The 16,053-nt window shown below is 38.6% G+C and overlaps 2 protein-coding genes across 3 annotated transcripts; both read right to left on the reverse strand.

Moving 5' to 3' along the window:
* Window positions 1-15: 15 nt before the first annotated feature.
* LOC102795269 (vacuolar protein sorting-associated protein 4B-like) lies at window positions 16-8,843 on the reverse strand. Its single transcript, XM_087836106.1, has 11 exons — window positions 8,670-8,843; window positions 7,230-7,341; window positions 6,984-7,128; window positions 4,320-4,378; window positions 4,127-4,246; window positions 3,871-4,027; window positions 3,623-3,771; window positions 3,288-3,369; window positions 2,886-3,105; window positions 1,671-1,811; window positions 16-977 (listed from the first exon to the last, which is right to left on the reverse strand). The coding sequence occupies exons 1-11, from the start codon at window positions 8,688-8,690 to the stop codon at window positions 876-878; spliced, it is 1,308 nt and encodes a 435-aa protein (XP_087692232.1). The 5' UTR covers window positions 8,691-8,843; the 3' UTR covers window positions 16-875.
* A 390-nt stretch (window positions 8,844-9,233) lies between these two features.
* ankrd29 (ankyrin repeat domain 29) lies at window positions 9,234-15,595 on the reverse strand. Of its 2 annotated transcripts, XM_087836046.1 has the most exons (10): window positions 15,396-15,595; window positions 14,626-14,736; window positions 14,228-14,326; window positions 12,274-12,372; window positions 11,970-12,068; window positions 11,522-11,620; window positions 11,311-11,409; window positions 10,849-10,944; window positions 9,707-9,805; window positions 9,234-9,619 (listed from the first exon to the last, which is right to left on the reverse strand). In XM_087836046.1, the coding sequence occupies exons 1-10, from the start codon at window positions 15,405-15,407 to the stop codon at window positions 9,536-9,538; spliced, it is 897 nt and encodes a 298-aa protein (XP_087692172.1). In that variant the 5' UTR covers window positions 15,408-15,595; the 3' UTR covers window positions 9,234-9,535. The 2 variants fall into 2 exon arrangements, with proteins under 2 accessions (XP_087692172.1, XP_087692173.1); XM_087836047.1 differs by lacking the exon at window positions 15,396-15,595 and having other exon boundaries at window positions 14,567-14,718.
* Window positions 15,596-16,053: the final 458 nt, after the last annotated feature.

Genomic DNA, 16,053 nt, shown 5'->3' on the forward strand with positions numbered 1-16,053 from the left:
TTTTCATTCCTTTATTTAGCCCTGAGACTTCTGTTCACAGAACATATCCAGTAGAATACAAGAAAAGTGCAAGTTGACCTTTTTTTTTTTTTTTTTATCAATGTAACCCCTGCAAACCCAAAGTAAATTCTTAAATACATTTAAAACCCAAAGGCAACACAGCTAGAGTATAATCATTTATAAATAAGTCAGAACATAACGAGAACACAGTAAAGTGTCAGTAATCTAACAGGAGAAGGCTGAAAGAAAATGTGAAACGGCATATCAGAATTAAGAAATCCTTTCACTTTCTCTACATCAGTTTAAATCCCAGAAGATCCTTTTGGAAGCCATTAATGATTTGTATGTAGTGAAAAAAAGATTGCCAGTGTTCACAGACTTCATTGCATAAATTCCTGTTAAATGTCAACCACAACACCAGTTCTGTTAATCAAAGTATTAAAATCTGCCTTAGACTACATAAAGTATGTAGTGATGGAAAGATGCCAGGATCTACCCACTGTAGCCGTTGCACATACTTTTCTAACAGTGATGCAGTTTCAGAAAAAAACGCTTCAGTTTGAAATACGATAAAAAAAGCCCTTAAAAAAATAACGTAAACACCAGCCTCGGTGGATCGATAGATTAACGTGGCTGAAAGAGCCTCAACTGGTTGGTTGATTTTTTTTAAAAAAAGATCTATGATTGTGACAAAAGGATAAATGTTTTTTGTCAGCTGTAAGACTGATTTGCTGCAACCACTGGCCCATTAAACCTGTGACATTTTCCACCATTTTTGACACAGCAGTTGAAAATGTGAATCAAATGATCTGAAGCATAACTGAGAGTAAAGATAGTTGTTAAGTGCAGTCCTATTTTTGAGTACAAAGATATTATTAGCCTTCTTGACCAAAATCTTCAGTAAACTTCTTCAGCTTCTCCAAGTCCTGCTCGTTCACCGTAGGCTTGGTGTTGCTTTGTGACCTCAGCATGTCAGCCTGTATAGAGAACAGATTAGATTACAGTCACTGGGTTTGTCAATAACAGAAAGAGAGAACTGACAGAGACAGATTGCGATTCATTGTTAACCACAATGAAGGAAAAAAAAACATTTCATAATTGTTCACTGACTTTGATGGTGCCTTCTGGTCAATTTCATCCACAAGCAAAACACTGTTAAATGCCAGTAAGCTGCTGTTATGTGACCAAGAACTAAGAAGAGGGCAAACAACCCAATAACCTGTAACTGAAGATTTTTTTCTCTGAGCAATAATAATGTATGATGCAAGCAGAATCCTGACAATCAGCAGGATCCAACCAGCAAACACTGTGTCACTGGCAAGTCAAATATGCAAATGTTAATTTCATTTCAATGTAAAGCATTGAAAATGATGGGTAACAGTATCTATGCTAACTGCTTAGACTCCTCTCTATAACATAAAAAAATGTACAAAACAGACTATGTTTTCTTTTTTCTTTCCAGAAAGCTGACTCTGTTCATTTGGTTTCAGTGAGAGAAATGTTTAGTCACTCATTCGAGATGCATTTTAGAAAATTCTAACATTTTTAGCCACCAAAAATGACTTTGTTAACCTTTCAGCTCTCAGTTACATTTTGCTGGGCTGGATTAATTTTCTATCCAGTGGGTGTGGTTTTCCAAATATCAACTGATGAAAGAGCCCTTTTCTTACCATGGATACAACTGGCTCTAGAAGTTTCTCTCCAGGGACCTCCATCCATGTCATTTCAATGGAGTTGGGCTCTCCAGGTGAGCACGGAGTCAGCAGGTCATCCACCACAACGCCAGGATTGTTCCATGTTGACCCTCGAACCTGAATTAGTATGGGCATAAGGACAGGAATAAAAAATTATAAAAAGAAACACCACACAGTGCTGCCTCCCTCTGGTTGAATTTATATTTTAGATTGATAAATTTATTATGAGCTGGGATAGTCTCCAACAGCTATAAGGATAAGTGGAAGTGGATAGAAGTTTATTTTGGAGTTACAAGAAAGACTCCTGCCCAAAGAATGAGCTTCAAGAACAGTTGCAGACATAAAAAACAAGTTATAGGCATAAACTTGATATACATACAATTAAAGTACATGCCTGACTGTTTATTGTGAGTAGCCATGTGTCTCAAAACACAAATTTGGGGAAGAAGTCAAAATGCCTTTAACCAGCTAATCCCAAATGACCACTCCTCTGTCAAACACACCCAAGCCTATAAAAAGGCACTACAGCTTTGGAGAAAATTACATCTGTAAGAATGCCACGACTGGTACAATCTGACTGGGATCTTCCCACTGGAATGCTGGAGGCAGGGTGAACCACCAGACAAGTTCAACTCCACAGAAAACCAGTGGAGTCATTTTAGTAACAGAGTAAAACAGTGTAATCCTCAGCAGCAACAGTGACTGAAGAGTAAGCTGCCATCCCACAGGATGACACCTGACCATAAGGAGGCATATTACAGCCAAAGTCAGTGCAGACGGGGGGTACACTAATTATGGATTGCCTTTTTTTGTAACCTGCAGTTATATTACACACAATATATAGTGATATATCACATTTGGACATTTTTTGGTCTTTTTTCCACATTGTTTTTTTTTTTAATCACTGATTAAGTTAAAAGGTAATGACAAGCAATATATGAGTGCTGATTTGCATATAACACAAACTACACCAGTGCATTTGCAAAGAAATGTAGTGGTGCGTTTTTAAATTCTTTGAGTACAGTTGTATGTAAAGATGAGATCAGCACCTTGTCAGGTGTATGAATTTCAAGTATGACAGTTAGTTTGATTTTGGAATAATATACTTCCACTGGATCCCTGAACCAGGTTTTCTTGCATTTAGAAATATGACAAAAAGAGCATGTCAAGCAACAGTTACTGTGGTTTTACCCTTTTGAAGTGCGTGGCTGTCTGAACCTTCCTGACTGGCTGCATCAGGGCGTCCCTGACAATTATACTGATGTCAGCTCCGGAGTAGCCATCTGTCTTTTTGCCCAGAGTCACGAAATCCGCCTCTGTCAGGTTATTGGGGGTGGAGCCCAGATGCAGTTTGAACATAGAGGAGCGGGCATGTTCCTCCGGCAGAGGAATGTAGATTCGCTTTTCAAACCTGAGACACAAACGAGCATTAAACCTCTTAAATCCTGGTTGTTAGCCCAAAAACACTGATGAACAGTACTACGTAATATAAGAGGTGATTAGGTAAGTAAAAGTAAGTAAAATGTATTTATATGGCGCTTTTCACAGATAAAAAAGGTAGGGATCATTTGTATAGAAACAAGTGGATCTGACCTTCTCCTGATAGCTGAGTCCAGCGACCATGGTATATTAGTTGCACCCAGGACAAGGATTCCATCATTATCATTACCAACACCTGAGAGGAGAAAAGAGTTGCACAATTAGTCAACTGAGCACTCAATATTTTCAGGTTTTTGTGATTTTGCTGTAACAAAATAAAGAAAAAAATAGGTGACTCTGGGCTGCGGGCGCTTACAGATGATTTTTAGACAAATAAATGCTTAAAACAATCAGTTGTCATGAATAACTGAACTATGAGCCATAGTTCATGACACTTCTTATCGTCTTTCCAGCTGTTGGCTCAAATCTGTAAGTATCTTCTTTCTCACCCTGCATCTGAACGAGGAACTCTGTCTTGATTCTGCGAGCTGCTTCACTCTCATTCTCGCTCCTGGAGCCACAGAGGGAGTCGATCTCATCAATGAAAATGATCGATGGTTTGTGTTCTCTGGCTAAAGAGAACAAGTTCTTCACCAACCTAAAGACAGATAGAAGTGGAAAAAATAGATCCATTTTTCTTGACAGTAACTTTGTCATAGTCTTAATTTTGCCACTACGTAAAGAACTTGGGCCTCACTTTTCACTTTCTCCTAGCCACTTAGACACAAGATCAGAGGATGAGATTGAGAAGAAGGTGGAATTGTTAGCTTCTGTGGCCACGGCTTTGGCCAAGTAGGACTTTCCTGTTCCTGGAGGCCCAAACAAAAGGATCCCCCGCCAGGGTGTTCTCTTGCCTACAAAAGAAGTTTCAGTCTTTAAAAAAACAAGGAAACAAAAAACTTAACTTTCACAAAACTTTTTCACAAAAAAAAAAAAAAAAAAAAAATCCCTGCCTGTAAACAGATGTGGGAATTTGATTGGCAGGATAACAGCTTCTTTAAGGGCTTCTTTGGCTCCTTCGAGTCCAGCTACATCGTCCCACTTTATGTTTGGCTTTTCCATAACAATGGCACCTATAAAATAAATGAGGTTCAGAAATACCAACACATTTGGCTTTTCAAGAAATTGTATGTCAGTGATATGCACCTGACAGTTGATTTTGGAACTTCTTTTTTTCTTGGTCTTCACCTTCATCACTTTCATTCCTAAAAAGTGGTGGTGGGGAGAGGGGGAGGTCAGGGGGGGGTTATAAGCATAGGGCAAGAATAAGACAGAACACTTCTGTAGAACAAATGTAGAACCCATGGGAGTAAGAATAAAAATAAACTTAGTAAAGAATATTACAAATTAATTGTAAAAATAAAAAGTTGTACAGATCCACCTAAATTCGGGAATCATCCTTTCTTTACAAACTACTGACTAATGGTTCTCTTATGTGTGACTTCTAAATCACAACACCAGGTGGCACACTTTACCAACAAAGGCAGAGCCATACAGTAAACCAAAATTCAACAAGAAAAACATGTTTAGATAGTGACACTATGTCACTTACACTTTCATAACAATTTTACAGCAACAGTCACAGAGTTAGACACTTCTGGGGAAATTATGACAAATATTCAAAGAATAAATACAGTTAGGTCTAGGGCTATGCGATATGACCAAAATCTCATATCCCGATATAAGAATTCTATCGTCCCGATAACGATATAAATCACAAAACTGTAACATTTTCTGTAAATTCTGTGAATCTTGGGCAGCTCATCTTGTGTGAAGTGTTTCCAGCTGCGCGTCATGTAGCTGGAGTCGAGTGTTTTAACCGATGCATGAAACGATACATTTTTAGACATAAGTGGTAACAGCCGCCGTTTTCTTTGTGAGTATTTATTACACGGCGTGCTGCGGGGAAAAGCTTGTTCTAACGTTCGAGTCTAAGGTTTTGTTTTTTTTTTACTTCTCATCTGTAAATAATCTGCTCTTTCACGCGATTCAGTTTATTTTGAAAAGTCTCAACAGCATCTTGAGCTTTATTGTGAAAGGTTTATGTGGAACGTAAACAAGCAGACACGCGATGGTTTTACCGTCGTTGTTGCTAACCACAACACATAAAAACAGGCGCTGTGGTTATATTAAATGTAAGAGAAAGAGAGAACTTTAAGAAATTAATATAGTCACTACAGTGACCATCAAAACGATGAAAAAATATTGCTGTAAACTGTTTATTTTGCGACACCACAAAACAAACGATAGCGTAAAATGAAACGATAGATATTTTTATATCGTCATATATATCGTTATATCGAACAGCCCTAGTTAGGTCCATATATATTTGGACACTGACTTACAGCCAAACCCAGGCGTTTACTAAAGCAAAGACGTGTAATAATCTTGAATGGCCAAGTCAGTGACCTGATCTTAACCAAAACAAACATGCATTTCACTTGTTGTAGACTAAACTTTGAACAGAAAGGCTCACAAACAGCAACTGAAATCAGTGCAGTAAAGTCTGGACAGAGCATTAAAAAGGAGGAAACCCAGCATCTGGTGATGTCCACGACTTCAGGCTGTATTTGCCAGAAAAGGGTTTTCAACCAAGTATTAGAAATGAACATTTTAGTTTCAGTTATTTAATTTGTCCAATTGCTTTTGAGTTGTATTACAAAATGCTTTAATTCCTCAAAGTATTATGCAGTATTTTTGTTCAACCCACTAAATTAAAGCTGCTGAAGTTAAATAGAGATCAGAGCAGTTGGAGATTAAGAAATCCCATCCTTAGACCTATTTTTTTTTATAAGACTGAGCTAATCACACAGCAATGCTGCAGATGATGAAAAGACATTTATTTGGTAAGTCGTGTTATACCCCAGATGGAACCGAGCACATCAAGTAATAAGTATTTCAGTGGTTAAAATGTTAAGCAAAAGTGTTTATATGTAATGCATTTCAATAATAAAGCATAACTGGTAGAACAACCTGTCTGATGTGTATACAAGTGAGTGTGATTAAGTTATAGCGACCGGCTGACATCTGCAGGTGATTTAACAACTGTAAAGGTAAGTGGGTTGTCATGCAAAATGTCAGAGCAACACTTCAACAGATAAATAATAAATAAAAATTCAGAGGCTTCAAATTCATTAACATACATGTCCTGCTGCCTTCAGCTGAATGGAAAGGTTTAACGAACTGAATGAGACATTTTTCATGCAGTATAAAAACGGTGTTGACACCTCATTAAATGGGACTTACTCATCCATTTATAGATAAATAGAGGCTGGTTTACAGATGTTCCTGCTTCAGCTGCATTAAATGTTCATTAAATGCATCTGCTGACTGGAAAGTGATTCATTATAATGGTTTATTTACGCGTTATACATAAGTATTTACTGTTGAACAACTGTTCCAATAACTTTGCTTGTTTTTATTGATTAAATCCGCAAAGTGGATGCAGATTGAGCAATGTGCTTCTGAGCAAACGATTGTGAGAGTAATGTTTAAGACTCAAAGAAAGTCAGCTGAATTTACAATGAGGCAAAAACATTTTAAAATATCTGTCACAGATCTAACTTTACATTTAATAAATAAATGGATATATATTTGTACACATTTAAACTGATCTGTCTCAGTCCGTTAAAAAAAATGCACATAGAATTTCAAGACAACTAACAATAACTCTCAGCTTTGTCCATTATTCAGACCAAATTACATTTAGCTTTCCTTTCAGGAAATTACCCAGCCTGCAGAACAAAGTCTAAACTGTAAACAAAGCAACAAAGATTGTGAAATGGACTCAGATTTATTGATTGCTCCTACCCTTTGTCACCAGACTCTTTGACGGGTTTGGCTGGAGGAGCATTCTCTTTCTTCTTCAGATATTGCTTCAGTTGCTCAGCTCTGTCCAGGTAGTCAGCACACTTTGCCCTGATGCTCTGCTTCGCCCGATCGCCTTGGGCCTCATCTGCAATGCAAAAACTGACTTAGATCATTCATGCGGAACCGAAGTGGAGTTTAAAACAGCACAAAGGATGTACAAATCCAACAGTGGTACAAGTTTCTCACACTTCACAACATGAAGGAAGTATTGCACTGCGTGCTGATAACATCTGAGGGCCTCTTCATAGTTTTTGGCCTTGTCTTCCTCTGCGGCCTTGCTGGCCAAATCTATAGCTTTCTGAAAACAAACAAGATGAAACAGAAGGATTTATTACACATTTATAGAACTTATATGAATTTTTTTGGTTCTTGTTTGTGCTTCTTGTTTGGTCATATATGCAGGTAAGTCATTTAGCGTGGTGGGGCGATCGTGGCATAAGAGTTGGCAGTTCGTCTTGTAATCGGAAGGTTGCTGGTTCGAGCCCCGGCTCCAACAGCCTCAGTCGTTGTGTCCTTGGGCAAGAAACTTCACCTGTTGCCTACTAGTGGTGGTCAGAGGGCCTGGTGGCACCAGTGTCCGGCAGCCTCGCCTCTGTCAGTGTGCCCCAGGGTGGCTGTGGCTACAATGTAGCTTGCCATCACCAGTGTGTGAATGTGTGTGTGAATGGGTGGATGACTGAATGTGTAAAGCGCTTTGGGGTCCTTAGAGACTAGTAAAGCGCTATACAAATACAGGCCATTTACCATTTACCATTTTAAACTTATAAAATACACTTTAAAAAGATAGTATTCAAAAGTATTACTAACACCATAAATTCAAATTCGAAATTGTGGTGTCCTGTGATTACATATGCAGCATTTTAAAATTAGACTTAATTATTCTATATTGATAATTCAGTTTAGGCTGTTCCATCCAATGGGTGGGGTCTTACTAGAAACACCTCAGGGCCAAAAAACAAGAAAATGATTACATAAATGTTATACACACACAGGCCTCCTTGTACATCATATTTGTTCCGTTTGTGAAATACTGGGTAATTTGGGGGATATTAAAGCTACTTCAGTGACTTGCTAACAGTTCATGGATATCTTAAACAATGAGCCAAGTTTTGTTTTTGTTGTTTTTGCTATCCATAGCAACAATTACCTGTACAGTTTAAGGTATACATTGTTTTCTAATTGTAAAAAGTACAACTCTGCCCATTTAAATTCCCTGAGACAGAAACAAAGTAGCAAAAAGCTAACTTTTATGTAAATAAAGTAATTTAGTACTTTTCTTTCCTACTTTTCATCACTGGAAAAGGGAAAACACCTAGAAAATGTGTTTCACTATGGGACAATAAAGCCCCAACTAAATATTGTTAGAGTTTCTTCATCTATGAAGCATTAGTAGTGATTTACACTCCTTACGCAGTAGTGCCTGTTTTTTTTCCATTACTTATAATTGAATTTATGGCTAAATACATTCAAGTTGGCTTATTGTTAGTCTCTAAATTAGACATTCATACAATATAAAATCCCTAGTTGCTTATTTAATAAAAGGCTGAGTTTATTAAAAGCCGAGTTAACATCTCTTTGATTTGGGCAGTCTTATGTAATCCTTGTTAGTAAATGTCTGCCACTTACCTGTAAATTACCGCCCGCCATTAGATGTTTTTCTGTCGGTCAAAGTTTAGTATTTGACTTTAAATAAAACCGTAAACTCGCTCACTTCTTCTTTTTCTCTATTAGCTATCACATATGGTTTACTGTCGAACAACTTTAGAAGCCAAACATCCCAAGTGTCTCTCTTCCGCATAAACAAGAGCTCCAGTCACTTCCGCGATGGCCACGTGACATGAAGTAGCTTAACAGCGGCTGTAATTTCTCGTATTTCATCCGTACATTTGAAAGTTATTTTAATTAATAGAACTTACCATATAAACGTGTACGTTCATAACCGCTTTAACGTTTTTGAGGGAAAAAACGGAATTAATGTAATTAAATCACAGCACAGGTGAGCTACAGGTGTCTGTTAATAGGGATAATAGTGACCTCTAGTGGGTATTCGTCACATAACTAGTACACCATTGTATTATTAAAACGTGTATGTAATATCAGATCCTTATTTTATCATGACTGCTCATTTTCCAACCACAAATAAAATGTAAATTTTCAAAAAATATTACACATCCACACAGATACTCCTGCATTAATAAATAAAATTACACTTTATTACATTTATTAAAAAGGCAAATAAAGAGTGCAAAATATATAGAAATCTGACAACACTTGGGATAAACACAAATAAACAGGAGACCAGTAGGGGATGATGCACAAATGTTTTTTGTGTTGCGCTATACTTTGTCCAGGTTTGTTCGGCATACGACAGCTTAATTTCAACCAAAAGCAAGCACCGTGTACAGTACATGTTGTAATTGGGTGGATTGGACACTTGTTTTCTTTCCCCCTCCTTACACAGACAGGCGTGAAGGCAGGAACCTGTGCCATTATCAGCTGTGTCCATTCAAGATTTTTGGACGTAAAACCTTAAGGATGCGATCATTCTTTGTCAGATCTGCAGGGAGTTCACTATTCTGCAAAAGATACATGGGAAACACTTTGATTATAATATCTAATGAGATTATATACTTAGGTTGTCTGCTGTTTGTCTGCTATCCCACCTTATTGAGTAGCGTTGGGTCAGCATTCGCTCCAAGTAGCAGCAGAACAGATTGAAGATTTCCACTCATAACAGCAGCATGAAGGGCAGTATAGCCATTCTGTAGACAAGACACAAATATGAACTACCCTTCTTTAATATTATTACTTTTCCTTTAATAGTATCTGGCATTTCACAAGCATGCATCTTCCTTTTCTTGTTCAGCATTAGATTACAAGATTGATTAACAGCTCTAATATTGGGACACCAAATAAAAAGAAAGAGCCAGCAGCCAGATAATGTAGTTTAACGCAAAAAATGGAAATGGGGATGGCAGGTCCACTGACTTTCTTTTTGTGTCTTTTTGGAAGAGAGCTGTCTCTGTAACCATGTTTCAGGCCTGTCAGCCATGATCCACTCTGTGGGTGGTATTTTTGGGTTTGTCTGACACTACTAGTAATATGTTTTTAATAGTATTTATTTGATAGTTTAGCTTTGTTTAGATCCTCTTTTGTTCTATTTATGAGCAGTTGGAAATGTAATACCTAACTTACTTTAAATTTTTTTTTATCTAGGTATAAAATTTAGCACCGCTATTTTGGTTTGACACTATAGGCCTATTCATTTTTTCCTAGGCAGTGATTTTTTTATTGTTTTTATTATTTTTATTTGATTTCCTTTTTACTGATTACATTCCAACAGTACTATCATGTGCTGTACATACAAGTTACTCATTGCTACATAAAGATATCAGTGCTGTTGTTTTTTTTTTAAACCTTTTTATTATTAATGTCCATGTATAAAAATTATATTATTATATCACTGTTGTATATTGTATTAGATTTAGCTATTAGCCATTTTCCATCTGCAATCCCTGGGAATGTTGTTTCTTTGGATCCATAATTTGCAAATATTTTTAAGTTACTCTCTGTGCTTCTACTGATGTCAAATCTTCAAATCTTTACAAAGAGGAAATCACTATCTTGACTTTGTCTAAGCAGGTAACATCCATCCTACAAAACATGCAAAATCTATCTACGAGCCCACACACTGTGTTTGTGCCAGACTATTTTTTTGGTGTTGCAGAAAAGCTTGAGAGCTTGACAAGTTGTGCCTTAACCATAGCTATTTCCCAAAACAGACATCTACAGCAGCATGTTTTACCTTAAGAAGGCCAAGTGATGGAGAAAATTTGAGGAGTTCCTCAATGACGCCACTGTGGCCTTTCAGCGCTGCTTTGAACAGCGCTGTTGATCCATCCTTGAAAGACACAAAAAAAGCAGACAATTGTTAAAATTGTCACAAAAATCATGAGTCCATTTTCAGTTACATCCTTAAAAGCCTTTGACTATATCATGTTTCCCACCAATAGATAATCTCTCATCCAACTCTGAAATGTTAAATATAAGTGTAGGTATCTGCATACAGTTGCAAATTCAATCTATATGTCAATATAATTACAAATCAAAAACCCTTCATGATAAAATGTTTCTATAAAGACAGATCGCAGCCTCCTAGTCTTATGTAATGTCACACTTTCCACACTGCAGAATGGCAGAAATCAATAGTAAAAATCCCTTTATGTACACTTTGATGTACTTTATTAATCCTAAAAGATCAATGTACTTGTCTGTCAGCATCCCGATCAGCACCGCGTAAGAGCAGCACCTTCACCACCTCACTGTGACCCATTTGGGCTGCCATCCACAGGGGGGCAGTGCCATCCTGGAGGAGTTGATGAAGAGGGGGGTTGTAGGTATTGAGGGACAATTAGCAGGAGTAGGTGACAAGATGACAAGCTCTGTTTTAAAGAGGCAGAGTTTGGAAAGGACTTTACCTCCCTAGATTGGTTGACCTTGGCACCGGATGACAGCAACTGACGAATCACAGTCACATGACCCTCTTGGGCAGCAAGGAAAAGAGGGGTGGCACCATCCTGCAAAACAAGAATTACCTCACACTATTTTCAAAATCTGCTTGGAAAATCTTCCAATTAGGCATAGACTACATCACTAAAACAAGATTCCATCAGTACTATTTATAAGCACATTTTTGTGTAAGCAGGTTGTTTTTCCATGGCACCAAGGAAACACACAGTTATCCTGCCCAGTATGATTCATGTCTGACTCAGCAGTCTGCAGAAACCTGAGAGGCTGGATTCCAGTTGCTGAGACAATGTGTGCAGCTAACCATTGTGTTTCTGACAGACAAATAGACTTAACAGACAGGACAGTGACGGCGTACTGAGAGCGAGAGGCTGCAGACGTAAATGCAAAGAGCCTCACGTTCAGCTGGTCGTGAACATTGGCTCCATTTTTCAGCAGGATGTCCACCACTTTGGAGTGACCGTACTGAGATGCGACAGTGAGAGCTGTGCCACCATCCTGCCACATAAACACACATGGATGCACAAGAATGACTAAAGTGTTCGGCAACAACAAAAACATCTTTAAAGTCACAGCAGCACTGTTTGTGCATCGCTGCCTCTTTATCTCCACATTTTGAAGTCTGATGATAGCACTGAAGCATTCTCCTTCACACCCAGTATTCTAAAGGCCATGATACACATCATTGAACCCTGTTGCATACCTTTGTCTGGAATTCAGTGGAGGCACCGAATTCAAAGAGGAGCTTTACAACTTCATGGTGTCCTTGCTGGGAGGAGAAGAACAAAGCGGTAGAACCTGTCTGGAAAGTTAAAAAAAGACACTGCTGTTTACCTCAACTTTATATTGTGTTATTGTGTTGTGTACACAATATAACCTTTCATGAATATCTGACATGAGGAATAGAATAAATAAGTGTCCAACTGGGGGAATTTTGCTGCACATATGGCCCTGTTTTCTTACAAATAAGATTATACTCAAGCATAAAACTAACATTATAGAAAGTTTTATTTGGCAGGAAAAAAACGGGAAAAAAACTTAGCACAAAGGTTGAAATATAACCAAAGTGTAGGGCAGACAGTTAATGAGGACTATATGCACCAAACCTATAGCAGCAACTTGTTGTAGCTTCCCAGTGAAACACCAGCCGGTTAGCATAAGAATGGTTGGGAAAAGGAAGTAAAACTACCTTGGTGACCTACTGCCTGTAGGTGAGAGAAATCCGCGTATAAACACATCTAAAAGATACTAAATTGATAGACTACACTCACTGGCCTCTTTGTTGTTCAACTGCTTATTGACAAAAATATTGAATCAGCCAATTACATGGCAGCAACTCAATCTTTTTAGGTACGTAGACCTGTTAAAGTTCAAATCAAGAAAGTCAATTTAAGTTACTTTGTGTAAATATTAAAAAAAAACCCTGCAGATTTCCTGGGATTTTCAGGCAGAGTCATCTCTAGGGTTTACAGAGAATGGTCCCAAAAAAGAGCAAGCAGCAAGACCTCTGACATCAACAAAGAATTGCTTTGTTGATGTCAGAGGTCAGATTAAATGGCCAGATTGCTTTGGGCTGAAACCAAGGCAACTGTAGCTCAAATGATCACTTGTTACAACTAAGGCGTTCAGGGTAGCAAAGGTTGCATAAACATGTTGTGCATCTCTGAACACAAAACCTTAACTTTTAAGCAGATAGAACTAGCACCCGCTGCTGTGGCCTATCAGCTATGAACAGGTAATTGAGGCAACAATTCACATAGGCTCACCAAAATAGGACAACAGTCTGCTGTAACTTTCAGGATGTAGAGTTAGAATTTAGTACGAACAACAACAGCATGGATCCATTTCTGCCTTTTTACTCAAACAACCTCTAGTTGAGTCAAAGGATCCCAATCCAATAAAACACCTTCGGGATGTGGTAGAACTGGACATTTGTATCACGGATGTCATATCTGGAGCGACTTTAACGCTGTCATGCCAAAAGAGAGCAAAATCTCTTAGGAATGTTTCCAAGGCAAAAGGGGGTCCAACCCAGAACTACCAAGGTGTAAGATCTTAAGACGTTATTTACCAGATGATGAAGTACTGGCTTAGCGTAGCACAACTGCTGGACAAAGGGAGTAAAGCTAGCCTGGGTCTTCCAGCAGAACAATCCACATATGCACACCTTGGCTCAATAATTAACAGTTAAAGGCACAGTGTTCCAGACACGGCGGAAGTCTAGTCCTAGACTAAAAACTTTATTCAGTTTAAAACTTCAATATTTTTCTTTTGGTCTGGACGAATTTCTAATCCATGTCTGGAAAACTGGAAAGTGTAAAAACAACAATTAGTGGGTTTTAAGGAGCTAGGTGCCAGCAGGTTGTAGTGACCTTCTAAATTCACCAGAGGTAGCAGACAGTGAGTTTCCTTAGCTCAGCACAAAGGCTGGACAAAGGGGGTAAAGCTAGCATGAGTATGCTTCCATTGAAATAAGATAAACCCATCTGTCAACACATCTATATTTAAAGCCTGGACAGTCAACATCTGTCAAGTTAATTCACTAATATCGTATTTGCCTAATTCTGACAATGTAAAAACACCTTTACCCACACTTTATGTTTTGGAGTCTGTAAGAGTATTTAGTTAATTCATTGGGTTTCATTTCCCCAGCATACCTCTCTTTGGTAGTTGATATCAGCCCCTTGCATGATAAGCTCTTTAACACAGCCATAATGGCCGCTGTATGATGCCACCATCAGCGCTGTTGTTCCATACTAGAAAGAAACATTAATCAGCATATTTGTTTTGTTGCAATGACCTGGTAAACAGTGTAGTGAAGGCAGGGATGAAACCACAGAATTCTGCATATTTCTGGCTTAACATGCAAAACTTTCAACTGTTTATTGGACAAAGAGAGAGAGAGAGAAAACAATTAATGGATGAGGAATTGTGATGGTACACACATGCACTACATGAACCCCACAGGTAAGGCTTGAAGCTTTCTGTGTCCCTACCACAGGTGGAATATGGTTAAAGTGTGCATCTGAGCAGCCACAGCATGCAGTGTCCATACACTGTCTCTGCAGTCTGCGTCCACTCGCCCGCTGTTGAGTAGCAGTTGAAGCAGAGCCAAGTTCCCCTTCCTCGCTGCCCAAAACACAGCATTAGCCAGGGGTGTTTCCTTCTGGAGGATAAATACACACAACAACACAAAAACTGACCTGAAAGTTACCATTAGAGCATTAGGAATGCTGAGAGCAGACAGTAAGGACAGCAGAGTGCATCCAGGTGTTACCGTTCAGTGTGGTGATGCACCTCAATATGAATGACAGGTGAGTCATCAATAAAGTGTGCCAAGAGATTAATAATCATATTTATGACATCACATCACATATCAGCCAAAGTTAGGGTTTAAAGTTTGTACTAACTTTAAGTCTTTACCATAAAATCTAACAAGTTACTCATGAATAATGGGGACTTGCTTTTTGTCCTCAGAAGAGGGGGACATGTCCCAAATGTGCGTAAAATGATTTGTTTCCTCTCAGTACCGGTAATAAAGGTGTGTGGGCATACTTGTGCACGCACATTCACGTGCACGCTAGTACCACGGGCCGTTTGACATGCTATTACATCAGCAAATCCGGATGCACACATGACTCTATGATCGCACAGGCCAGTAAGCAGCCATTCAAATGTCAGAGCAAGTGTTACCTCACCGGGCTCATAGTGAAACACACCGGATCGTTCAATAACCCCCAAATAAACAAGTCTGCACTTCAATTACCTTATTGCGGCCCTCTCGGGCTGCGTGCACAGAATGATGGACGGAGAAAGCTGGTTTACCTTGAAAGACATCCTGCAGACCTCATTCGTGACTCATACTTCTTCCTGCGCACTCATTCATTAGACGAGATGCTGAGCGCCACTCGCCTGTTTTTGCCGCACTGACTTTGGGTGTTGGCGGCGCCCGATCGCGGACATAATAACGGGGAGGCACAAAGTCAGCTGAGCTCATCCTCTGCAGTGAGTCCTGCGAGGGAGCAACACCGTGGGCCAGCAGAGGGCGCTGCTGCTCACACTGATGAACTGTATATAAATATATATTTATGGCGTGAAGCCATGGCTATTAAGCAACCTACATTTACTCAATACTGCACTTAAGAGTCATTTTAAAGCATTTGTGTTTTACTATACTCCACTGTAACCTACATTTCTGGAAAAAAAATACTTCGCCTTTTACTCCACTATTGACATACATATAAGGAGATCATTGTTAAAAATTAAACCAAGGATCTAATCTTAAACTCTAAATAAATGAAATAAACTATAATTATTATTATTAATAATAATAAATAATTAATAATGTGGTTCGTGTATAAAACGTTAAAACTTTGAACAAGTGAGCAAAGATTTGGAGCAACTGAAAAAAAAAAACCCTCTCTGTTAAGTCCTTGTATTGATCTCGGGGATTTTACTCTGAAACTTTCTGTTTGTGTTTTAG

This window comes from Neolamprologus brichardi, chromosome 23, assembly GCF_056152115.1.
Source record: "Neolamprologus brichardi isolate AB-2024 chromosome 23, ASM5615211v1, whole genome shotgun sequence".
NCBI classification, from domain to species: Eukaryota; Metazoa; Chordata; class Actinopteri; order Cichliformes; family Cichlidae; genus Neolamprologus; species Neolamprologus brichardi.